Source organism: Ammospiza nelsoni, chromosome 8 (assembly GCF_027579445.1).
Source record: "Ammospiza nelsoni isolate bAmmNel1 chromosome 8, bAmmNel1.pri, whole genome shotgun sequence".
Classification (NCBI taxonomy): domain Eukaryota; kingdom Metazoa; phylum Chordata; class Aves; order Passeriformes; family Passerellidae; genus Ammospiza; species Ammospiza nelsoni.
This window is the reverse complement of record NC_080640.1, coordinates 20,444,819-20,472,013: the sequence shown is the minus strand read 5'-3', so window position 1 is coordinate 20,472,013 and position 27,195 is coordinate 20,444,819. Positions and strand designations below refer to the sequence as shown.

The 27,195-nt window shown below is 38.4% G+C and overlaps 1 protein-coding gene across 2 annotated transcripts in view; it reads right to left on the bottom strand.

Annotated features, from left to right (window-relative positions):
* Window positions 1–27,195, bottom strand: part of ZSWIM8 (zinc finger SWIM-type containing 8) — a 53,952-nt gene that overhangs the window by 22,162 nt on the left and 4,595 nt on the right. For both annotated transcript variants that reach the window (XM_059476685.1, XM_059476686.1), the window contains exons 2-8: window positions 12,259–12,412; window positions 10,990–11,084; window positions 6,273–6,445; window positions 4,450–4,557; window positions 1,600–1,681; window positions 865–985; window positions 310–511 (exon numbers count right to left, since the gene is read on the bottom strand). In XM_059476685.1, coding sequence (XP_059332668.1) covers window positions 310–511; window positions 865–985; window positions 1,600–1,681; window positions 4,450–4,557; window positions 6,273–6,445; window positions 10,990–11,084; window positions 12,259–12,412 — 935 coding nt within the window. The remainder of the gene's footprint in view (window positions 1–309; window positions 512–864; window positions 986–1,599; window positions 1,682–4,449; window positions 4,558–6,272; window positions 6,446–10,989; window positions 11,085–12,258; window positions 12,413–27,195) is intronic.

Here is a 27,195-nt window from a genome sequence, read left to right as displayed (position 1 = left end):
TTGGGAAGAAATCAAATCAAATATGCTGAACAAAAGAACTCAGAGTCTACATATTCATGGTAGAACAACTGAGGCATTTGGGAAATACAGTGTTACCAGGACATCACTAAATCAGAACAAGAGCAAACTGTAACATCCTTTCAGTGTGGAGAAGCACCTGCCTACAATGCACATAGGCTATTAAAATAATAAATAATAATAAAATAATTGTAAAATAATAGAATAATTGTATTCAGCCATGGGTTATATAGACACAAAGCACCAGTTACTGGTGCTCAAAACATCCCCACACTCCAAGCAAAGAGATACCTGCTCATAGTTGAGGCACTGGTCAGTCAGAATCTCCAGCAAAGGAGCTGCATTGCTATCCCGCCTCTTAAACATCTCCCGCACAATGGAAAGCAAGTTCCAGATTCCTTCAGGTTCTCTCCCTCGCAGGGGACGCAGCAGACAAGCCCACTCAGCAGCAGCTGGGGGCTCAGTGGAAGACAGATACATTGAATTCACATCACTGTACATAAAGCAGAAGAATAAGGAGAAAAAATTAAATCAAGCAGAGTCATACAAAATCCTGAGTATAATCTACATCCAGAAATATATTCGCCCTTCAATGGCACAGACACTGTCTTTTAGTAACCTAAAAGACAGAATGCATAAATAGCTAAAGAACACCACACAAGCAAAATATTGTACAAATACAGTCTGCTCTACTGAAATAACACTGCAGAAGTTACACAAAAATACAGTCCAGAAGAGTGACCATGAAACTGAGCATCCTTCAGTCCAAAGCATACCGGCTGTATGGTGAATGAATTTACAGATCACATGAACATCACACTTTCCCTTCAATGGGAAACAGCTTACCTGAAAACAACAGGAGTAGGCCCACAGAATTTATGAAGGGTTTTCTTTATGTTGTCACTCAGAGTAGATTCATCTAAGTACCAGGTGCTTTGATCTGATGCAGAAGGTCCAGCAGTGGGATCTTACAAATGAAAAACACATTAACAGTATGCAAGCTTTGAAGATACTTTATGTGCCCAACCACAGAGTACACAGGCAGTGCTACTCAAGTTATTTCACCCATTGCTGAACACCCTATTCAGAATTATCTTTAAATGTTACCATAACATTACCTTCAACATTAGCAACATTAAATTAGCAGATTCTTCTTGACCAGAAGGGTAATGCAGCACTAAAATAGGAATGCCCCAACATCTCTGGTAACCAACACATATGTAAGCTACCCCAAATCCCAGCTAACCCAGTCTAGTGTCGTAAACAGCCCAGTTTTAAGCAGGAACTTGGGAGACGTCCCCTCCAATCGACATTCCCAGGAGTCTATACTTAATAACAAATTTTAAAAAACCCACTTTGTTAGAAAGTGCATTGCCTGATGCTCCCTTCCTCTGCAAGCGCTCTGGGGTGCCCCTTGTTGTGCCATATATACATGTAGGTGCCAATACTCATCCCTTTTCCTCTATTTTCATGTGTAATCCAAGCTACCGGGTAACAAACCAGTTTAGAAACCCAAAGCAATGGAATAATTCTCTTCCTATCTGTGATACAGATTGCTGAAATGAGAAGTATTAAAATTACCTGGGGCTCCACACACTGTGTTGATGGCAGTAGACTGAGAAGATAACAACTCGTCCAGCAAGCGCTGAGCTGTTGGAAGAATCTGAAAACATGAAGCAAACTTTGAATATACACAGTATTTTTTATCCTGCTACACCCAGCCAAAGATCATGACTGAAGCACTCTGGCAATTTCAAGAGTATGGAATCCAGAGCTACATTTTCAGAAAGGACGAGAGAGGGTGCTAAAGCTCACACAACAGCCACCAGCTGTGACACCTCTCTCACAGGCCATGAAAGGCTCACTTTCTGCAGTCACATCCTAAGAAGTAAGCAAAAGCATCACAATTTATTAACTCATCTCTCATTTCTTGAGGAATAGGAGCCTACAGAAAGTAGATACTGCAACTAATTTTGAGAGTTAGGGAGGCCACTGCTGTCAAGGTCGCCATTTTCCTGTACTTTGAAAGATCTTTACTTCTTGTTCCTAAATCATTTGTCTAAAACCCAAGCAAATGAGAGCAGGGGAGCAAACTATAAAATACATGTACACATAATTTTTGGGGTAGACTTTAGCTTATTTACCATCCAGTTGGCAAAGGGATTCAGTAGTAGATGAATGCAATTTCAGCACTAAATTGATCATAACTTCTGGACCAGCTCAGAGCATAAGCAGAGAAGGTTCACACTGATTGTAAAATCCTATGTAGTATATCCTTAAAATGCTATTTTTGAAAGAAAAATGCACAGTTAAAAGAGTTTTTCCCCATACACTAAGTCTGAAAGTGTAGATCCTTTTAGCCTTTAGTAAGTATGCACAGAACACGCATATTGTTAATCCACATCATTAGGATTAAAATGACTTGCAACAGAATGTCTGATATCCCCCAGCTCTCTCCATACAACAGCTGAGGTAAAAGATCACTCTTACTCTAAAGAAAGGCACATTCAGTACACCTGTCTTTGCAAATAGTACAGATACAGCTCAAACAGATGGAAGAAAAAAATGCTTCATATGGATATTTTACATTTCAATCACCTAAAGAAACAAATTTAGCATTGAGCTATTTTGTACTGTTTTCCCACTACTACATATTTTAAGAAAATTCACAAGTCTTGGCAGTGTCACACCTTAAGGCTGAAGTACCAGGGACCTGCAGTTAACCTCCTTCAGTCTTTTTTGCTAAGATACTCATGCTTAATTGGAATAGGAATACTGGGTTCATAAGGGGAAATAGCTCTTGGGCTAGGAACTAAGTTATGAATTCCAGCTGCTTTTCCATGATTTTCCTAGAAAACAGCTTCTACAGAGATTCTGACAAGCATCTAGCTGCATTCCTATAAACCATCATTCTCTTACACATGAAAGTAATTCAGCATTATAATACTGTATCATGTCATTCATAAACTGGAAATAAGGATAAAATAAAATCATGTGTACAGCCCACTCTAATTTTACGTCATGTAGTCAAAATATGGGGTCCCAAGGAATTAGAGTATCTATCTCCACCCAGAAACCTTGAAGACCAAGAATAAGACTGTTGAAAGAATGTGGGGCACACCTTGCCTTTTTAAAGGAACTACACAACATAGGTTAAGACGTGTCTCCCAATAACCCCCCAATTTTTCCATTGGGCAGCATTCATCAGATTATCTAGAAAAATTGTAATAATTAATTAAGCCAGAAGTCCCTGATGCACAGTTGGTACATGTGACCAAAGGAGAAATAAACCCTGCAGAAACGAGCAGACAGACACAGAATATCTGAAAGCAAACATGCCAACTCACATGCCATTCAGGGAACAACCACTACCACTACTTTCAAAGCCCTGCCCTATTAAGCACCAGACTGTACCATAAAGCTTAGTCTGAGGAGAGAAAAAAAGCTTTGCCTGTTACATAATGCATCAAGCACACACTACTGGCACTCATTTCTCAGCAACAAAAAAGCAGTAATTTTTTATCACTTTCATATCATACAATTCCTCTATTTCCTCTCCTAAGAAGATTAGTATTTCTGCAGGAAATTTACAGGATATTTTAGCAATAGAATATCATAGTGTCCTAAGCACAGCACCATAAGATGAATTTTAGGCACATGCTTCCAGTAATCTAACTCCTACTTAATAGGAGTGTGTTACAAATGCGCTGCTGAAATGTGACAGATACCCATGCAGGCCAGTTTTTCTCAATCTCCTTTAGCTGAACCAGCATAAAAAAATTGCCAAGCCCTTGTAATTTTAAAGCAGCCATTTCACAATCACTTGGGAATTCTTGTCTATTTTGTGCAAACATTTTAGGCAGATGATACAAATGACCTGACCCTGAACAACACAGATATTTAAGGAATGAGAGAGCAGACTTAGCCTTTGACTAAAAAAATGTCATGCCTATTAGACTGAATGATTCTTATGAATCATCAAGAAGTCACACTGGGGGAAGTCAAAAGGTTACCAGTTAGGTGCATTAGAAAGTGCCCACTTAAGGCACATACAATACTTCATCTGGGTAGTTCTCTCCACTTAGCTAACCAAACACACAAAAAAGAAACAAGCTGATTTGGGCTGACCTAAGTTTTCAGCAATCATGAACTGATGTTTGTGTTTGAAGCTTAGCATATATTCATGCTGATATGAATAGCCACCACTCTTCTTTCTCCTTTTGAGACACTTCTAATCTTTCACTTGGCAATAGACAATTGTCAAATAATAGAATAGCGAAACTGAAAAGAGCAAGAACTGAATGCCTTCCCAGCAGCTCACAACTGAATAGCATAACTGGTTATTTTGCAACAAAAGACATCACATAAATTGACCCAGAATAAAGATAACTGCATTTAACAAGTGTCATTCAGATGATGGTCCCCACTTACCTGCTGTGGAAGTTCACTGATTAGGTACTGAGCAAATTTTTGCAACTGGTCTCTTTGTAGCCGAGACAAAGACTCAGAAACAGGTGCTCGTAAGCACACTGCAGATGCCTGAAGAAAGAAAAGGAGACACAAACTACCATTAATGAAGCTGTGTCCACCAAACTGATGAAGTGTCACAAACACTTGCTATGCTGATGCATACATACCATGCTTGGTCTTGATGGCCAATTATTTTTTCTCTGAAATTATGTAGCATGTTGCAGATAAGATGCAAATAAGCTGTCTAGGTTTTATAAAAACTGGTTTTAAGTGTTTTTTTCAAGGAAACTGATGTAACATCTGTGCTTAAGATCTGTTGTTGCTAGCAATTGCAGAAATACTGGCAGAGACTTCACAAACAAACCTCTAAAATAGGACATTATCCCTTAAGCTTCTGGCAAATGAACCAGCTCTGTGGGGGACTGTTTCACAGAATCACCACATCTCATCTATCTCTTTAGAGTTTCTTAATTCAGTCTAAAAATCTCTTTCCATATCTTAGAACAAATTAGATTATAAAAAAACCTCACTACTAGCTTCTTAACCTTTTTCACTCTACATAACAAAAATGTCCCACTTAAAATTTAACCCATACACAGTCAAGAGCAGTTTGATAATAAAGACACTTCTGATATTATATTGTCTACATAGAGCAATATACCTTCACTTGTAACTTGCTAGTGTCAGAAGTCAGTTTATACAAACACAAAAATACTTTCACTGTCACTTCTCAGGCGGAGAAAGGATTGGAGGCAAAAGAATGATGTTTATCTTACACAGGGTCCAAACTTTGAGTGTAAATAATATAAATGACAATTTCTTTTTTAGCCTCATTCTCCATATCCACCTTTTAAAACTCAAACTAAAAATTCAAAGCAGAAACTGGTTTTTTGCCAGCTGTCCAGTCTTAAATACAGGAAGTATACCAATATTCTGATTATTTCACAAGACTATAAATTTAAGCCAATTACACTTGTCCATTGTGAAATACTAACAAGCTTCAGCAGGTTATTAGAACTTATTAAAGAATCTAGAGTTGATCATAAGCATGTTAGCTGTAAAATGTTCTGTGACAGCAGAAAATCTTCTGTTTTTACCATAATCAAAACTTAATCCTTTGTGCTTCTCAGCTTCCCAAATTCAAATGCATGCAAGACCAAACTCTCAACTGGTTGCATTTCATGTTGATTCTACACATTTTCAACTGAAGTTGGTTAGGATATAAAATGCCTACTTTTTGCTCTATGGAAGGCTACATAGAATTAAAGCAGTCAAATAAAAACATAAACTTGACTGCTTGAAATCTTCAAGTCGAAATGACAGTTACCTCAGTAAGCGTTAAAATGAACTGGGGATCATAAAGGCCAACAGTATTCAAAATTATTTTCCTTCTGCACTCTGATCAAACAACATAAAGAGTGAGCTTTCAAATCCTGTACTTACAAAGACGTTATTAAAAGAAACTATTCGTGACCTTCCACTCTTTTCAGAGATGAAGAAATAATGAGTGATTTTAGCATTTAAATGAGAAATAGGAAGGGGCCAAAAAGCACTCGGTATCTACCCTTAGAAATCTGCACATTACCAAAGGCAGTCTGCAGTTTAGGGCCTCACACAATTCAGCCTGCAGACTGCAACTGCGAGCAGACATCTGCCCAATCTGTAACCAAAAGGAGAGTCAAGAGCCATTTCACCAAAGAGAGGGTGTGCTGCACAGAAGTGCCCCGAGAAGCACTGGGAGAAGGAGGGGAAGCAGAGCTGTGCTGGACGAGCTGGATGCCTACATTGTGGATGCGGAAGAGGCAGAGCGCCACGACGTGCGCGCACCACTTGGCCCCGGCGCCGCAGGTGCAGCTGCACGACGTGATCCGGCACCGGTCAAACATCACCGCCACGTTGTACGCGCCCTTGGGGGGCACCATCTGCGGGGGCACCACCGTGGCACTCAGATGGAAGCCTGTGGAAATGCACAAGGGCAAAGTTACTCTTCAGGTATTTGGGGAAAAGGTTCAGCCAGCACAGAAATACAGGTGTATGCTATTTAAACACTGAAACAATATGTCTGGCACCAACATCCACGTAAGGACAGACATGCATCTAGAGTTTCCAGTACTTCTTTCTTCCCAACCAACTGTGCCTAAACATTAGCAGAGAAGCATAATGTGTTGTAAGAGACACCAACATACCAGCTTGTAACACATGAATTAATTTCTCTTATTGAATAGAGAAAAGCAGAAGCGGATAAAGTCATCCCTGAAAACGGTCAGGTTTTGTTTACAGGGTCAAAGCTAGACTAGACATACACATTTTAGGCATAACCTCTGTGCTAACTCTGGCAGTAGTGCAGAATGGGCCGGGTGACTTGTTCGGAATTATTTCCAAGTCAGTCAATTTTCACAATTTCACAGTCAACTAAAAAAGGCAGTATTTAACCTGAACACTTACTTTCACTTTGAGGCTCCAAAAACTACCCATTCGTTATCAATTATGCACCTCCTTGCAATTCTGTTAATATCCATTTTTTACAAATCATGACCTCAGGAAAAAAAAAACCAAAACCTCTTGCTTAGACTAAAACAACGGAAAGGAGAAATTTTAGGAATAACACTTGAATCTAGCCCCATTAATCAGTGACCATAAACAAATAAATTATGACAAAGGACTTTAAGAAGGCTTAGCTTCATGTAAACTCCTGAACAGTGCTTATGAGTTGCACTCATAATGCAGCTTCCTCTGGAGATGTTGCTCATCCGGAGGGACACGTATAATCAGAAAGGGCCAGCAGCAGCATGGATCTTCCACCTGTCTTGAAGGTGCCTATCAGCAGTTAGTAATCCTCTACAGCAATGAGTATCAGCCTCAGAACCTTTCTGGTAATCTGGAATTCCTTTTTCACAAAGCACAGAAAGCACCAGGGCATCAAAGTCATAACCAAACTTCAGTCCAACAGTCTACCTTAAGTGGAAAAATACAGCTTGGAATAGATAATAGATTTTCCATCATGAGGACAGTAGTGTGGATTGATAATCTACTTCCACAAGTTTTTATTATGATATCATGAGATGATAAAAATAATGGCGTTCAGGAGTGTACATGACCTACTAAATTTATTCCATTTAAAATAATATGTATCATTCTCCTCAAAATATAATCCCCATACCAATACAAATTTGCTCTTACCTTGCTTAACCTTTCTATTTGTCCGGTTCACCACAATTCAAATCCTCTCCCTGATGGGAGTGATTATTTTGATTAGTACACATAAAGCCACTAAAATTCTTCAGCCATTTTAGCAATTGGAACAGAACCAAAACAAAGGAAGGCATTCACACAAAATTACTGCACTGCTTATTACCAGATACAGTTATAATTTATGTTCCACATTCAGTTAATACAACCCAAACAGTTCAGCTAGTCCTTCTGTTATACTAAAAACAACTCAGAGCAATGCTCTGACTTTCACATAAGCAAATTGTAGCAATTCTGTTACACTGCAACAAAAGAAATATACAAAAGGTGTTAGAGAAGACTGGATTCCAGCTCAAGCCCCTTCCATGACATTCCTCTTTGTATATGAAGACAGTTAAATGATAATGCAACAAGGGAACAACACTTAAAAAATGAGACAAAATTTAAGGAGCTTAACATGACATATCACAAGCTTCAAATCAATCTGTAGCTTGTCAAACATGTCTGACACAATGCTAATTCAAGCAGTACTGCCCAGTTAATTCTTCTGCAACACCAATCTTGCTGTACTTAACAATTGTTTGTGGGGTGGCACAGGAAAGTATATGAGGAAAGCAATCTGGATTATAATTAATGGTTTCTTTTACCAGGAAAAATTAAAAGAATCACAGAATCTTTGAGGATGGAAAAGACCCCTAGGATCATCTACCTAAGCATTAACTTGGCACTGCCACATTCACCACTAAATCATGTCCCCAAGTTCCACATCAAGTCATTGCAACATGGCTTTCTTCATCACTGTTGTGATGTAGCAGCAGTTCTGATGCCCCTACAACAGTAACAGAAAACAGACATCTCTGCTTAGAATTCAGGAACTTTTGGGAAAAAAAGGGGGAAAACAAGAGCTGAACAAAAGCTTTTACATGGAAGGCATTTTTGGACAGTTGTTTGTCTTAAACCAAGACAGCAGAACCTCTAAAAAGTGGAGACACTATTGAAGGAGAAGCCAAGTTAGAATCCAAACTAAACCTGCTGCTGCCTTCCTCAGTTGTTAAAAAGAAACTAAGACTATGATAAAAAAGAAGTCTCTGAAATCTACAACGCACCTGTTTAAGAACAGCAATAATGTCTTCAGGGCAACAATGTGGGTATGTGACTGCTACAAAGAGAATGGAGGGAGAAGGTCTACAAAAGCCAATTCCATGTATATATACAGTAGAAAGCTGTAAAAAAACTGGGGGTTTGAAAAGTAGTGAAGAGGTGCTACTGTTCAGAAATCAGATATGGACATGCATGCAGACAAAATGACTAAGATTATTTATGGTTAAAAAATAAATCTTAGACTACAAATGAAAATGGGACAAGAGCACAAAGCACAAGTCAAGATTTTTCCTACTGAACACAGTATGACAATGCACTGCTCTCCAAATCAATTCCCCCCTCAAGAGCTGCTTCTTTTCCTGTGCTTCCTCTCCCATTTGTCAGTGCGTGAAACTCAACACTTCAACTACACAACTTAAAATCCTTTGCAGTGGAAAACTGAAAATATATTCACCCCCATCTCTGCTGCCCAGCTTCTGGGCTGCTGTCTATGGAGAAAAAAAAATAAACTATTAGATACAGTTCCTCTCCTAAGGATAAGGCAACCTTACTATTTAAACAAAGTTTCTTCCTTCCCTTCCACACACATAATCCTTTGTCAGGAATCACAGTTGCTTCTATGTGTACTTGAGAAGTTCTGCCCCCTGTATCATTCCCCATCTCCTCTTTCTCCCTACTCCTCTGCTCTCCCAAACACAGGTTTTGCATTGATATTCCCAGCCTTGTTCACGTACATTGCTTTACACCTCCTCACCTTTTTAATGTATTACTGAAACAAGTGCTGACCACAGTCTTTTACTGTCTATCAAATATTTTACTCTTTTCCACAGCCAAAGTCCCAGGAATCACTGAATTTCAGCAAGCTGCTTTTTAACTCATTTTCTCTGCCTCAAACATTTGGCTTCCTGAAGTTTAGCAGGTTCCTTAGAGGCCTCTCTCAGCATTTCAGTCATGACATTGGAAGATTATTCATGACCTCAAAAGTCAGTTTAATCCTATTTAGCAAATTTTCCAAATTCAATGCTGACATTCCAAAATTACTGTCTGGTCCCACTGACACTAAGCAAGGTAGTTTTAACTCAATCTGACTTAAGTACAAGGAATCCCTTCACTTCCATTCCAAGAATTTATCCTATTGCTATTACAGTAGACACTGGCCTAGGCAATACCCTTTCAGAAGCTTTACCCTATATTCAGGTAACAGTTCAGCAGTCTCTTGCACTTTGCCTATCTCAAATGCCATCTCTTTCTCTTTTCAGTATCCCCAAACCTTTATAGCATATGTCACTTTTATTCACTTTCTGAGGGCTCTTTACCTAAATTTATTCATTTCCCTCATCGCTGAGAGTTAAGTATTCCTGGTTCTAATAACTAAACAGGCCCACAGAAGCTTCTATCCCTCATCACATGAAAATATAAGAAATTTCCTAAACTTCCTTCTTAACATTATACAGTTTTTTATATTATCATTTTTCTTATTAGAACAGGCTTGGTTCCCACATGCCAAATAATATTGATTCTGAAGCTCACACTTGCAGGAAAAAAATCTGCATGGGATTGACACAGTCCACCTTGACATACTAGTAGTACCTTTATTTCACATAATGCCTTCTGGTCAAACAGCTGCCACTGAAAAAGCTATCTCAATATTCTTCTTTGCTTCAAAGGATTTAATGAAAAAAACAGAATCCAATTCTTGTATAGATAAAATTAGCATCTATAGCCAAAATACATGAAAAGAACAAGACAGTAGGAGAAGCTACAAAAGCTACTGTCCAACAAGAAGGATTTCCATCTGCCAAAATACTACATGAATAACTGTACAATTAATAAAACTCTTTTGTTACAAGAATAAACCTAGCAAACTTCCTCTGTGCCATACAGGTACTTTAGGCATTGGTCATTTGATCAGACAACTAGAAAGTCAAGTTCTCTTTAGCAATGAAGAATTTAAGCATTATGGAGAAAAAAGTATCCTATACAGTTTTTTGGAAAATGCTAAGACACATTAAGGATCAGAACATTTCTGACCTTTCAGTCCATTTCACAGCTGAGCTGGTGGAGGCCAAAATAAAACAGCATTTAGCTCAACACATTACAAAGAATACATTTGGCAGGGAGTTTCAGCTAAGATGCCAGAAAAGCTTGTTTTGAGACATGGTCATTTGGGACTCTGAAGTATCTGGAGACGTGGAGCTGCACTGTCCTTACCTATCTGGAGAGGGTCCTTGACAGCCCTGACCCGGAAGAGCTGCTCCCCTCGCTGGAACTCATCGGCACTGCCATTCGCCAAGCACGAGTACAACCTGCAAGACACAAACAGAACCTGTCAGGACCATCTGCTTTTGAGAAACTTCACAGTATTATCCTCTTTGCTGACTTTTTCCTCTGGCTTTTGAAAAACCCTTGCTATCTTGAATAAAAAGTCTAGGTCTCTCCTGCCATTTCAACATTACAATTCAACCACAAAAATCATTAGTCTCTTCCTAACTGGATTTGTGTATAGCCACCAGCAGTTTTAGGAATTTCCACCTATGCCTCTGAAATATTCATTCATAGTCTAAAATTAAGCCTTCATATAGTATAGTATAGTTCAAGGTCTAATGTTAGCATGCCACAGTAAAAACTCCTTCTAGACTAATTATCTGCATGCTCTTGTGAGGTTTTTTATATCTGTGTGCATCAGAATAATGAGCGTGTACAACCAGCTGGCTTGCTCCATTCCCTAGCAGGTGATCTTACATCAGTACTTCTGACACTACCTCCCCCAACTGATACCTGAACCTCAGACAAACATATCCAAGAACTTTCAGCAAGATTCTTTCTAAAAGAGTGTAGTATCACTACTTTGCAACAGAATTCTGAATGCACAGTTACCTGGGTAGACCTCCAGTAATATAAAAGCTTCAGCAAAGCTTAGAAATAGATCTAAAGGCAGAAAATCTTTGACTATATAGTCACGTAGTTAATGTGGAAGCATAAGAAATATAGTCATCTGACTATATCAATTCTGATCACTGATGTATTCAGCAAATTCTGGTTCTCCTATTTACACAAACAAAAGGATTGCACAGCACACTGAGCAAGCCTTCTTTGACAATTTCTGAACCCAGTTAAAGCTCTGACTCCAGCAACAGGTTCAGATTGGAAAGATGATTTTGTAAGACTAACATAAGGACAAAATTCCCCAGGCTAGCCTAGCCTACTGTTAGCCAAATTAAAGGAAGGATTTATTTTTTTATCTTTTACACACAGAACCTAGACATCTACATGGTTTTCCTGGCACATATGCAAGGCAACTCACCCCAGAACAAAACCTCTTATCACAGCATATCCCACAGTAATCTATCCATGTATTACAAAAGGCACACTAGAGCCACAGAAGCACCAAATATACAGGACATCAAAAGGACAATGATTTTCCTCAAGTGAACAAAATCTTTTCTCAACCATCAGTGAAAAGTAAATAGTATTTATTACCTGATATCCTCCTCATTTTCTGGGAAACTCCAGAAGGCGATTCGAAGCTGCAGTTGTTCAGGCACTGGAGGATAAACTTTCTCCACCACCTCAAATGGAATGTGAAATGCAACCTGTTTTGCAGAGAGTTCCACCAATGGGATCACCAGCCCATCTAGAAAGACAAGAAACAAAACACAATTAGCCATTCAGAGAACAAAACTTGTGAGAGGCTAAAGAGGTCAAAGCTCTTCCAGCTTCTCTTTCATCTCACCTCTTCCACCTTCTCTTTTATCTCATGTTAAAGACCATTTTTGACAGATAGTAAAGTCAGCACAGAAATCTTTTGAAGAGTTTTGAAGAGTTGTCTCTCAACTCTATGTTTGTTTTCAACCACTCAGGGCACAAATCCCAAAAAAACAGTCCTTGGCCAAAAAGAGCTGCATCAGCCTAGCAGTTTGTCCCCTGCCAAAATTGACATTGTTTAGAAAGACTTAAGGTAACCGAGTTTTTTCCCACACATTTCTGTCACAATGTAGCAGTGACATCCTGTGAATTCCAGTAGTCTACACAAAGAATTAGTCCAACATATGTGCATAAGCAGCAATGGAATGGTTATCCAAGAACTTCAGTGTTGACTTTTTTTGACAACACTCAGTATTCACCTATTTACAAGGTTTTTATTTCAATTAGTATTTGTTGGTTTATTTCCTTCACCACCACCTTTCATATGATATCTGCCTTTATACTTCAAGCACCTTAGAGAAGTAACAGGGAATTCACGTGTCAGTGCAGTGCTAACTACACAAAGCTCATGAGGATCTTAAGGCAGTAAGAGCTTTATATAAATATATTTAACCATCACCTTTCTACCAAATTAACTCCACTTTTTATGGTTTTTACCCACAGATGAAGATTTCCTATCATCTGGCTATAGAACCCTCATGTTTCTGCTTTGCTCTGATCCAAATTACACTTTATACAAAATGCCAGACTTGTCCTATCTGCAAGTACATACATCCCTGCTGTACTGAGATCACCTTCTGACCCATCACTACAGCAGCCTTGATTGCCCCATCTTCCAAACCCTGATGCCAAACCCCTAATTAATTCAGATATTCAATGTTATGTCTCTTTGCCTCCCTCACCAGCCACTAAAACACCACTGGAAGCCAGGACATAAACTAACCTGGCATTCAGCTTCCCCTCCACACCGGCCTCCAGCCAGCACATCCAAGGAAAACTTAAGCCCTGATGTCAGTAAGCATTTTCTCACCCTCTGCCTAGAGACACCCTCCAGTCCCAGCAGCTGGGAAAGACAGGAGAGGAGAGGGCTTTGAAAGTGCATGCACACAGCAGAGCAGCCAACATCTCCCCCAGCACTGAGCAGACCCAACAAGCAAAAGGATTACATAAGAATGGAAAAAAACCCTCCGTTTTCAAACATTCACATTTAGGATTTTTTTTTGCAGTGAAATTAGATTCATTAGTAACTATTCCCTTCTCCCGGATAGTGTCAGTCTTTTGCCTTCAGGGTTGGTTCTCCATCACCAACGATTTTTATTCTATGTTATAGATCCAGTCTCTATTTTACAGTGCTATAATCCCCTTCACAAATGTGAGAGAAGTGGATTATAAAAGGAGAGAAATTGGAAAAACCTGTGCCCCTTTCTCTACAGCTAGCAGATAAACAAGCTTTTAGCAGAAAAGTAATTTCATTTCCACTTTTGACAACCAAAACAGGTGTAAAGCCTTTAATGAAGTCTTTTAATTAGTCCCTAAAAAGTGTACTGTTTTTAATTAGTGCAACACAGTCAAATTAATATCATTCCTGCTGCTACAGTAGTAGTAGATACTGCAGAAAGTCCAAATTGAGGCACTTTCATACTTGAAATTACTCTGAGCAATGAAAGGAGAGGTATTTTGCATGGTTTAAAATGCACTTCTTCTACAGAGGTACTCTACTCAGTTATCTCATTACACAATACTCCACAAGCTAAAAGGCTCAGAAAATTCTGTCAGTATTGACTGAAACACCTGTACATTCTTTTGAGAGCTGCAAGCCTTCAGCCTGGATGATATTCCTTTTTACCATTCCTTTCTATAAAGATCTGGTGCTGGGTATGATGTTTAGATTAGAAATACAACATGAGACCTCATCTGCTCCAGCACAAGTCAGTCAGCTTGACTTTAATAACTGTACAAAGTAAGGTAAGGTAGGGCTGACTTTGCACTGAACCCATTCATTAACTGATTCATCAGCTGTATTGTGCCAGTAGTAATGAGCAGAAGACAGGTGGCCAATTATGTGGCATAACTCAGAGCACACAGCTGAAACATCTTGGGAATAAGGTGAAAGCAGTAAAACCTGCAGGGGAAAAAACCAACCATCTTACTTATAAGATCATGCACAGTTCTAAGGTTCAGAATTTTCAACAAGGAAAAAGAGAGATTGAAAAAATAGTAGAAATTAACTGAAAAGTAGAAAAATTTGTCAATCATACTCCAAGGGTGTGTGAATTCACACTAGCTACCCTGGCACACGTGTAAATGCCAAAATGAAGACATTAAACTGCCCTAAGTTTCAAGGTTGTAGTCACCCATGTAGCCAAGGTGAGACAACCCTACCTGCAATATGGCTCAGAGCAGTCTGAGAGGGTCTTTTCCCTTTTTACTCCTGTAAAGTCAACTGGACAGTCCTACTTTGGTGCTAAAACTAGACTTCAAATACTCTCATCTGAGTCCCAAACAAGGAGAGATCTATTCAAGAAGTTTATTTCTGGATACACAAATCTTGGGTTGGTGGATTTATACCTACTTGTAGGTAGATTCATACCTACTTGTATCAAGAGGTATTATCAATAAAACAGACAAAAGGTACTCTCAGGTTCTATAATAAATATTTTTAGCAAAGAAGAAAAAAGGAAGTCCGCTAGAAAAGTAAAGAAGAAAGCACCACAGCTTCTGCTCATAAAGCAAAAATAAGTATAGAAAGGAAGATTGCAAATTTAATATTTAAAAAATTAAACAGCAGTGAAGTTAAATTCTTGAGACAAAACTATCCAAGGGAGAAGATAATTTTAAATTGTGGAGCAAAATTGGCATGAATCACTATTTGCTCTTGGAAGCAGACATGACCCAACCAGAAGAAAAATCACATTTAAAATCTTGGAAGAGTAGAGTCACAAGTAAAGCATAAGCAATCTGAAACAATTCTCACAGGCTAAATGACCAAGAAAACCCAGGTCTGGGCATTTTGAGAAGCCATCTAATCTAGATCTCCTAACTAAAATGCAAGATCAAGCATATCTGAACCATTCTGAATAAATCACGCCTCATTATTTACCATCACACAACATGCAGCTTTCACGAGGACTATCCTGCCCTTTTTGCTACTGTTTTGCATTAATTACAGGTTTGATTTTTATAGCCATTTTGTAAAAGCTGAAACCTTGCATAGATGTAATTATTCCTGCTGGAACAACAACAACAACAAAACACCTGACCCCAAAACAGCCAACACAAGCTGTGCACACAAACCTGCAATTTCACCAGCAGAACAAGTTCTGTGCCAGCAGGACTTACCACACAGAGATGAATGTGTAGCAGTTGCTTAACCTTTCCTATTAGAGAGTAGGCTGTAATAAGGTGCAGCCAACAATTACTCATAAAAACAGATCAAGTTCAAAATGATGCAGCAGTATTCCTTCAGCACAGTAACCGAAAAACAGAGAAGAAACAGCTGGAATAATCAGCAGAACAGGGACCATGAGAATACAGAAGAGCTATTAAAACACAACAAAGAAAAAACAACTGGGCTAAACACTGAATGTATCTGTTATCAGGTTATTTCCATTGAGTTACTTTCATTTGATACACATTCTAAAAGTAAAATATACATACAAGTGAATGAATACAATGCAAGAGAACAAAACTCACAGCAAGAGATAAGACACAGTACAAAGACAGGACACATTGCTTTCCCTAACTTTAGAAAAATGGCATTTTAGGCTACATTCTCTTTTAAGAGATGAGTCTACAGCTTTGATGTTACAGCAATCCCTGGTCCCTATCTGACCTTTTGCCTCACCTTTCTCCCTGGCTTCACTCCTAAATGTAACAAAGAGTAACAAAGTAATGTAACTATACACAGAACAAGAAGATGAAGAAAATTAAGTTAATCGCCTGTGATACCAAAAGCTAGCGAGAAGAACAGTAAAATTAAGAGGAAATATGCAGAGTTCAATCTTGACTGGTAAAGGAGGTATGGGGAGGGTGTTACAAAATCTGTTTTACAAATCTCATTTTAAAAATAGTAAATAACACATTGCTTTTTACAGGATTTCCCATGTAGAAACATAAAACTGTTGCTGTAGAATGCACATAAAGGATTTCTGCTTGTTTAGTTTAACTGCCTGTCAGTAAAATGCCCCTTGGCTTAAGCCAGTGATACACTGTCTCTGTGATACCACTTAAAATCAAAATGTGCTGAAAATTCTCAAACAGGCAAGCAGAGGAAGCATTGCATTTAATCATAACATACATAAACCAACTCTTTAAAAAAATTTGTTTTCTTACTGTTTTCTGTACATTTCCATCTAAAATTCTGCTGTTGGTTTTAGTTTATTCTCTTGCTCTTTTTTTTCTTTCTAGAAATTTATTCTGAGTTGATGTCTTTAAGAAGTAGATGCCAGAGAAATACAGTCCTTCAGGGCTCAGACCTGGCAAGAAATATCAGAAAACATCACCTTTGTCTTTAACTCTGCAATACTTGAGGGTGAATGCTGTGAATATATTTTAAAAACAGTTTCCCAAGGTGAACATTGCAAAATGAAACACAAGCCTTTTAATTAAAGATGTACTTGTTTATTGCAAATAAATTATATCCAAGGCATTTAGGCCATTTATACTTCTTTTTCTTCTTCCATTTTACCATACAATCGACATCTTACAAAAAGCAACATGTCTATTAAGAACAGACAAAATCCATCTCTGAACTGCAGATAAGCTACATAGTATGTACCAGAAGCATTTTGCAAAAGTCTGAAAATAAGATACTTTCTCTTGCTTTAAAGGTATTTCTCATGCAAAGCTCCATCCAAAAGGCACATGAATTTTAGTTCCCAACTCAGAGGTGTTCATTAAGAGCAGGACTGATAAATGGGTCACAGACACATCACCATTGCTGGCTTGCTATCACACTAACTTTTTGCCTTGCTAAGTTCCAGCCCTACAAAGTCAACAAAAAGGGAACATCAGAAGGGTTGAACCAACATCCTTGCAGCCCACATAAGCAGTAAGGGTCACAAGACACAGTTCTGCTTCACATGTCTGCTTGCTGCTCTGTGGCTTTCAAGCACAGACGTGTGAGAGGAGTAGTGAATACTTACTACACGGTTCCCCAAATTTCAGGCAACGTTAATAAAAAACACAGCCCATTCACAATGCACTAGTATATCATATATAGAGATGATGGAATATTAAGAGCATCCTTGAACAGTCTTAGGATTACAATCCTGGGAGTAAATCAGACTTAGTAAATTAAATTAATGTTCAGGGTCCAGTCACAAACAGGACAGCTGTGTTTTCAAAGAGATAGAGGAAAAGTTCTCCACCTAAGTGAAAGAGATTTTTCAGCTACTCTGCGCCTGTAAGACTTGGAACACAGGAAATACTGAACCATAACCACCTAGCTCCAGAAGAAAACTAAATACTTAACATAAAACCACAACTGAAATAACCAACATAAACTTAAAAATTTGAAAGAAAGAGAGGAAACATAGAAGTAACAAGCACTGAAAACAACTGAACTACTTACCTTTAAACACCGATACCAAAATGGGTCCAAGTAAGGGGAGAGAGGATTTGGAATAGAAGAGTGGAACTAAATTGAACACCATGAGAAACTTCCATTGCAAAGGCTCACAGATGAACTGCTGGAGCAGCTCTGAAGCTATACCATACAGCAAAAGACAGATCAACTACACATATGCCGAGAGTAGACCACCCAAAGAAGCACTGTAGACAATGAAGAAAACCTGACTCAAGATGGCCTCTTTCAGGCCAGTATTCAGATACTTAGAACTAGGAATTAATTTCTCTTCAAAAGATCATCAATCTCTCAGCTGCATATGATCTCTTCAAACCCCACAGCTGGTCTCAGTGGTGTTCAAAGAGAACACATTCATCACAGACTGCTTCAGCTCAGCTGGACATGCTGGGCTCTTACAGCAGCCCAGCAGGCACAAGGACTGAGCAGGCACCAAGAAGAGGTACCACCTTCCTGTCCCAAACACAACACAAGGGAACAAAACCAACAGGCAAGCCAAGGGGTGAGGACCCTGAAGCTGAACCAAGACCCTCCTGCACCAGAACCTGGCAGCTGAATGGACACAGGGAGCTGCAGCTGCACCCAGTCATAGTCTAGCTTGACTACAAGCAGAATGAAGCATCTGAAAACCACAAGACACAAGGCAATATTCAAATACTGACTCCCAGCTGTCTTCAATTAGCTGATTTCAATTCCCCTGCTTCAGATTAATAATTCCACGCCATGTTGTACAAAGGGAAAAAACCCACAACGCTCCTTTGTAAGAAAAACCAAGCAAACCACAGTATTGCTAAAAAGTAGAAGCTTTTCTTTCACAGGTTAAGGAAGCTAATGCAAAGATACAGGCTCCTAATTCCCCAACTATTTGTGCAGCATAAATCTTAAGAAAAAAAGCAACTTCTTGACACTAAAATACTGGCTGTACCAAGCTATAATAAAGTTTCAGCTACTTGTTTCTCAGATAATACACACCCCAAACAAATTCCCTGCAAAACACCTCAGCACTCACAAAGCCAGCTGCAACAACAAATGGAGAACAACAGTCTTTGGTGGAATTCATCTGTGTGAATTTTTCACACACTGTGACAGATCAAGAGGGTTAGACAAGAACAGGGATCAAGTGATGGAGATAGGATGCTACACATCCTACTGCTGATTTACTGTTAATCAACCTTGCTCAGCACACAGACTAGAGGGCACATTGTGACCTGTGGGCTCCCTTGGTTTTGTTTTCTCTTAATGTTTCTGTACTTTTAAAATATCCACATACTCATGGCAAGCAAGCACAACTAATCAAATGATCTAGCAAAAGCAGCAAGGACAGGACACTGTAATGCAACCCTCAAGTATTTCAGGCAATTAGCCACAGGAAAAACTCTAAAAATATGGTTTTATCCAAGAGGCTTGTATGGCAGGATGATATTCTCATCATGGAAGAATGAAAGTATTTATATACACACATTTTTTAAAAATCAAAAAACATATTCATAGAGAGAACTAAGTGATCAACAAATGAGCAAAACACTCTGGAGAACAAAGCAAGAGACACTTTGAATCACAGATACACTGATTTGTTCACAAAAAGAAACCAAACAAGAAACTAGCAGGATTATTTGGTTTTATTTTTCTGTCTATGCAATTCACTCATTAAATATGCATATTAGCCTTCTTACTGCCTGTAAATAGTGCAGAACTCTCAAATAAAAATTTGGGCTTTTCTAAAATTTACAGATAAATCTGCTCCTCTTATTTGCTTTTATCTTTCTCCTTCTCCATTGCTACTACCCCATAAGCTTACTAACAGCACTAAAACCCTAATGGGATCTGTGTTTACAAGACCTTCTTATATCTCTTATTTCCTCAGCGAGAGTTATGCAACTCTGTCTGATCACATAAACATTTTGCAGCAGTAAAATGACATTGAAAATTATGTCAATGAGTTGCAAATGCAGAGATGTAAGACCATGCAGAAAGCAAAAATAATTTGGGCGAGGCCTACATCAGCCCTAAGCCACACAATGACATTTTTATGTATAAAACAGTTGAAAAGATGAATAAGCAACATAATTTTTTCATTAGCATTTAATGGGTAACACTGATGAGATTCATAGCCACAAACCATTAAAAAAAACAGATCCCAGATGGGCAGATTACAGTCCAGAGTAGGAAACTTCACACTTAACTGACAAACTGCAGCACTACACAAATGCCATTACAGACACCACAACATTTTAAGAATGGCAGTTTTTTTAACCCAATGCAAAAAGGGCTGCTTTATCACAGGAGGGTGTCCAATTCACCCACAAAGTCTCTGCTACCTGCAGCAAAAGCCATAGCAGAGTCAAATTTCATCTGAATTCAATTTTTGAAAACTGCTTAACACTACATCACAAACAGCTCCTATGTGTAAGTCAAAATATTGAATGGCTCAAATTATCTTTGGTTGCTGGATTTGGATTTCCCTTCAAAATGAGAGAAGTATATTACTTGGCTGACAGCATATACATCTCCTGGACTCATGACTTCTGCCTCCAAGATTAAGATAGTTTAGGAAGCTATAATTACTTCCTTCTATAAGGCAGGCCTTAATATACATTAAAATATCAGAAAAACAATACTTGTATTTTATTAGCACACAAGCCCTGCAGATTTGCAGAACACAAATGATTGCAGATTTCGAGGGCTGTGTGGGTGGGTAATCTTTTCAAGCGCCAGTAGTTCTAAATCTGCTAAGGCTTGCAGCTCCCTTCTGCACATTTCTGACAAACCCACTCCACTTTGGTTTTCTACATTCACTCTCTGTATGTATACAGAGTTAAAAAACCCCACAACTGAAAACCAACTGACTAAACTTTGCTCACCTGTGGAGAAATGACATTACCACAGTGTTAACACTGATCAGAGAGACTGCACCTCAAAACAGCTTTTGCTAATGAACCTGAGCACCTAACAGAAGAAGAATGCCACACTGAGCACAATTCCTGCTGTTTTAATGTTAGACTGATTTAAAACTATTTTATCTTTAGATCATTACTTTTAAAGTTATGTCTTTAAGCATTCCAGGGTCATGCCAACTCCTGGTAACACCTTCACTTGACTTCATGAGTCAAAAAAAGCCCTAGAAAAAAGAAAGCTGGTTAGGTTTTACAATGGTAAGCAATAACTTACCAGAGAACTAAGAAGATGCATGATGTCTGTTTAATCCAACATTAAGATTTCTAACACACTAAGAATTTAAAGAGGTGCATGTCTGAAAACTTTTTGCACTCTGAAGGTCAGCTGGCTGAAGAACAGATTCCCCTTCTTCTTTTACAAAAGCTCTCTTTGTTATGTCCTTAAAGCATCATAACTACAACATTCTTACTATATTAGAAACCAGATCTCTACAAAGAAGGCCATTTTATTAACACCTTCAGAACTATAGTTCAAGGAAAATGTAGAAAGCTACAAGTAACATTTGGTAACAAAGAATATGTTTGATGAGGGAAAGGGAAAAAATCCATTATTAATTTCCATGACTTCAGGACAGAAACATCAGCACATTTCTCCAACACTAACTTGAAGTCCTAAGATTCAACTCACCTATGTTCTGACTAATATTTCAAGATTTTGTTGCAAAGGTGTACAATGCACCCACAGAAAACATCTGCTCTGAGAAAATGTAAGGACCTCTTAACACACAACTCAAATCTAGATCAGAAAGGTGTTTCTTCCATCTAATTTTATTGCTAATCCTATGCAATAACTGTGAAAATCTGCACAAGGCTATGTTCATGAGATTGGAATATTCTATGGCCTCTTTTCAACTCTCACCTACTCTAACATGACTGAGATCCCAAAACTCTGATACCAGTATTAGGCAGGTAATGCAGCATTCCCAACTTGACAATCACCTCTGAAAATTCAGACAAGAAAATTCTTATTTCAAACCTTTCCATTTCCTTCCCTAAAAAAAATTTATTCATTTCATAAAAAGAGCAGCCTGGGCAAGCAACTGACAGCTGCTAGAAATCCTAAAATAAACAGCAGATTTTTGTAAAGCAAGACAGACAGTGCTACAAAACACTGCATTCATGCCAGTGCTGGCCAAGGTTTCATGACAAATTGGGCAGCTTGCATTCAAAATAAGTCTACAGCTGATGAGGCAGATTAGCTTCAGGCAAGTCATTTCCCCTGCACTGTTACTCCTTGCTCTCTCACCCCATGCAGAAAGAATTCTGTACAACCAGGATTGTGCATTCAGAGCACAGGCAGCAAACAGCTCCTGCCTCCTGAAAGCAAGACTCAGTGTTACCACTTACTCCCACTCCTGCCCCACACAAGGTAATTCAAAAGCTCAGGATTCAAAATTTTCTCCAGTGGCCTATGGCCAAAAAAAAGCTACAAAGACCAACACAGACCAAATATTTTTCTGATTGTAGATGATGGAACACAAATATAAATCAAAGTCTGACTTCAGCACAGCTGAGAATCAATCTCTATCAAGAAGTATTGATATGTTTTCAGACACAAAAGGAAGTCACACAAAACACCATGCAACCTCCACTATTTATTGTGCTGGTCTCTACAGCACCATCCTTAGTAACCATCCTTAAGTATAACATGCAAAATTAACTCCTAACCAGCTTTTTTCAAGTGTCTAAATAAATGCCAGAACAGTATCACTTGGCCTCCAAACAAATGCACTGGCAAACACTGAAGAGGTGCATTTACTGAATGTATCAGCATGTCAGGAGGCCAATTTTTGGGGGGCTGAAAGGAAAGTTATCGTCTGAAAAGAATAAAGGAAAAGCATTCTTACCTCTAGAGTAAAAAAAAAAATTTAAACAACTGTCAGGAACTAGAAAAGGCATCAACTCTCAATATCACTAACTGGAAATCAACAGAGGTTTAAATATCTATTTCATAAATACAAGAACTTAGATATCTCAATTCTTTTGAAAAAAATCTTACCTGACTCCTTTTTCTTTCCTTTGGTTTGATAAAAATCTCCCCAAATCTAACCTCAGGCTTCATGCAAGGTAAGAGAGCTCAGTCAGCAAAGTCCTTCAGCTCCAGGCTGTCCCCCCCAGTCCCAAGGCACAGCAGAGCAGTCCCAGCCTGTTGGACATGAGCTCCCAAAGCTGGCAGCACCCAGCAAGCCTGCCTTGAGCTCTCAGCCCCTAGCAACTGCATTTTCTCCCACTCAAGGTAAAGCATTCATGTGATCATATGTTAATAACCAAGAGCTGGAGAGACTCTCTTCTAACAAGAAATAAACTCCCTTCCATTTCCTCCCATCACCTGCAAGGAGAAAAAAATGGGCCAAACAAAACTGGGTACAAAGGCACATATGAAGCAGGAAGGCATCTATAGAATGTGTGCAGAGGAAGGGTTAGTTACAAGCATGTCCCATATTTTCAGTGCACAAAAATAATACCTAAAGCACCCCTGAAAACTGTGAGGCACTGATTGACTGCAGTCCAGTGCATGAATTTGGCAAGGCAAATGAATAATACCTCCCAAGATCTTCCCAACATCACAAGACTGAAGCAAAGTCAGTCATCTTCTGAAAATGTCCCCATGCACTACTGCTGTAAATGCAAGCAAGCAGTCAATGAAACTTGGAGAGATTTTAGGACAAATACAACCTTCTCTGCAAGACATGCATAAGAAGCCCAAGTTACAAGTATTTTCACCCAGACCTCTGGTAAACAAATTTACCAGTTACATTTCTTTCTTCCTCCCATCTCAGCATTCACTGACCTAAATATGAGGTAAGAAATGAAACTACAAGCAATATGCAATAGGAACTGTAAAGAGCTCAGGAGAATCGCTAAAAGATGCCCTATAGGTTTCACAAATGTATTACCTTCTCAGAAAAATGGTAATTTCATTTGTACACCTATTCATTACACACTACCATGAAGCTTCAATGTCAAACCCTGACCAGGTACTTTTACATTAGCAATCATTTCCTAAAAACATGGAACTTGGGCATTCAAGCCATTATTAGGCTATTCAATTAGCCTTGAGCATGGATTAACAAGACTTCATGTTGGTGCACTATCCAAAGGATGAGACAGATGTGATTTTACCACCTAAGAATTCCAGTACAGGGATATTAAAAAGAAAATAAAAATCAGTCACAGGAACAATCAGTCTCAAGAATCACAACTGGTGATACACGAAGGCAAATATGCAGAGAACAGTAAACCTGAAACAAGACATGGACAGATTCCATAAGGCAATACAATACCCAATATTCACAGGTTCAGAAACTTTTCTGTACTCAACCAAGAACCTCATTTTGTCACACACACTGACAAGATGCCATCAAGAATGGCCCTAATGCACACAGGCATTATTCTAATGAATGGCTCTAAGAAAGAGTCTAGATGGTATCTTGGTACTTTTATTTTAAGTCACTTTTTCTTTCCTTTTGACTGGGGAGACATGCTCAAAGCAGCATCTTTAGAGATCTCAAGTCTAATGAATAGAAAAGCCACACTTAACTTTTTCCACTAGTTTATCTGTGGGGAGGTTTGGGGTACAAGCAATGCTAATTGAATTTTAAAAGATTGGTGTTTTCATGTTCAGGTCTCCATCAATGAATTATTCATGTTTACCAGTATTTCTGGGTAGCAAAGAACAATGACCATCTGCTAAAATTTTTCATCTCTCTGAACAGAGGAAGAAGCCAGACTCAGTGGCCCAGGTGTTCACCTGCCCACTGCTGCAATCAGCCACCACATAAATGTCTTAACTTGGGAGAAAAAAGTACCCCTGGATGCCTCCCTGTAAAGACTAACTGCTGGCAGATAAATTCTGGGTAATATTTCTTTTATCATGCTACCTAGTTATATTTTTGTAAAAAAATGTGGACTTCCTTTTTTGTACTGTATTTGGTCTCCGAGGTCCCTCTTCTTCCTTCTGTCAACTACATTCTCCCCTCCAGCATCCAGCTTTTCTCCCATTAAAGGACAGGATTTCTTCTGAGGACAGATATTTTTCTTCCTCTCTCCATCTTATCAATTTATCCTTTCCCTTTCTCTTACAAGCCAATTTTTATCCCACAAGAGAAAGAAGTGTGAAAGCCTTACTGTATGTCTCACAGTCACAAGATAAGCCTAGAAGACAAAAGAAAGGCTAAACAGTCACTGAGACACCAAGAAATACTCAGGTCCCCCTGCTTCCAGCAGCTGAATAAGAATGTTAAGATTTTGTTCAAAGACACTCCTGCAATCTTCTCAGGTTTCCTCCTTCTATGGAAAGACAATGTTTTAATTTCCAATTTTTTTCTCACGCCAGCAGAGATTAAGGTAAATACAAAAAATCAACACAAGCTTTTCCCAGCTTACGTATGTTCAGCTTTTGCCTAATTGATACTGGTAAATACTGACACCTTCATTTTTCTTTTATTTTTTTTTTCTTCCAGCAATTTAGAAACACTAATAATGACTCATTGTAGAAGAAATATTTTATTAAAACTGAATACTTTTCAAAGCACCCCTTTTCTCAAAACACATAATTCCAGAAGATTTTAATTAATAGGTATATAGCAACCTGACAGAGCTCCTTTGTTTCACTCTTTTCAAAGACAGTACATTTCCAGCTGTATGGAAGCAAACATAGATGAACTAAAAATAATCAAAACAGCAAAGTTTCCACAAGCCTTGCCCATAATGTTTAAAGCACATGGGGAAATGTGGTCAAAGACATCACTTCCAGTCTTTTCTGTTAAAAATGCTACACAACTACCCACAGCCTTGCCAGAAATAAAGAAGAAAAGATGCATCAAAGAACACACAAACTGTGAGAAGAATGAGAAACTTCTGATAGCTAATCTTACACTTAACTGCTCAAGACTACACAGCTTCAGAGGAGGCCATTTAAAAATGTGTCATATGGAATTTTGAAATTAGAATCAGTATTTCAAGTATTTTGTACATTATGCAACACTGCCATTTAATGTTTAAAAAATAAAATTCTAAATGTAATATTTTAGCTAGTTGACATCTATGTGCTTTGACTTTTACTTCTGAAGGGTTCAGAAGGCTGTTACAAACCAGGAAGAGGGAGAAAAGTGCTTAATCCACATAAAGTGCATTAAAATAAAGTTGAAAAAAATAACTTCCAGCCATGACACTATTTTATATTAGTCTTATAACTGCTTTACACTCTTACACTTAAATAGGTAATACAAAAAGCTGTAGGTCTAAAAGGAGCAATGAAATTTTAAAGACATTATTCAACTTTAGGAACCAAAGAATAAATAGGTTTTGACTCCTTGTTAAGTTTCTTATACAAAAACAAACAAACAAAAGCTTCCAAATCAATTATTGATATTCTAAATAGACAAACATTTACTCCAGAGTTCATTAAAGTATGATAAGATCTTTTGAAACTGTACATTCCTTTTTTTCCTCCGGAACAAAGTACTAGAACACAGAAAATGAAAGAGGAGATGCTCTTTGCTCCTGGTTTGTAACTGGTGTGAGGGACTGTTCAAATCACCAACATCTATTTCTCTTCCCTCAAAGGTACTGCTGGGGGAGGGAGAGAAGAGAGGCTTTGTGTGTTTGTTTAAAAGACTGCAAAACAGAGGTTGACTTCTAGATTTCTTAGCAATCCTCAGGAAGAAAGAGTGCTCTCTATACCATTTATTCTTTTCCTATATAAATAATGAAAATCAGTCACTGTTATTTTACCAGCACAGGCACTGCTCAGACTCTGCTCTCTGAACTGATCATACCTTCACCTCAAGCTCTGTATAATCCCTGCCAATGATTTTCTCTATACAGCTTGTAGTTTTGAGGCACTGTGCCCAAAACTTCACAATGTGGGTGCTCCTAACAGTTTGAAAGAACAAAAACTGTCTGCAGCTGGATAATGAGAATATTTTCCAAGAGAGCACTATCTGCATAATTTCTTAATCAAGTCTGAGGGGGTTCTGCAATACAGCACACAATAATTCAAATTTACAGTAAAGGAAAGGAAAGGAAAAAAGTCAAGTTTTCTCACTAGCTGCCTACTGAATACAGATTCAACACAACTCTTCAGCACACTTCCAACCAAATCCACCATGAATGAATAAATATAAAATGAGTAAATATACTGTGAAGACACTATTTAACAATCCTAAAGTA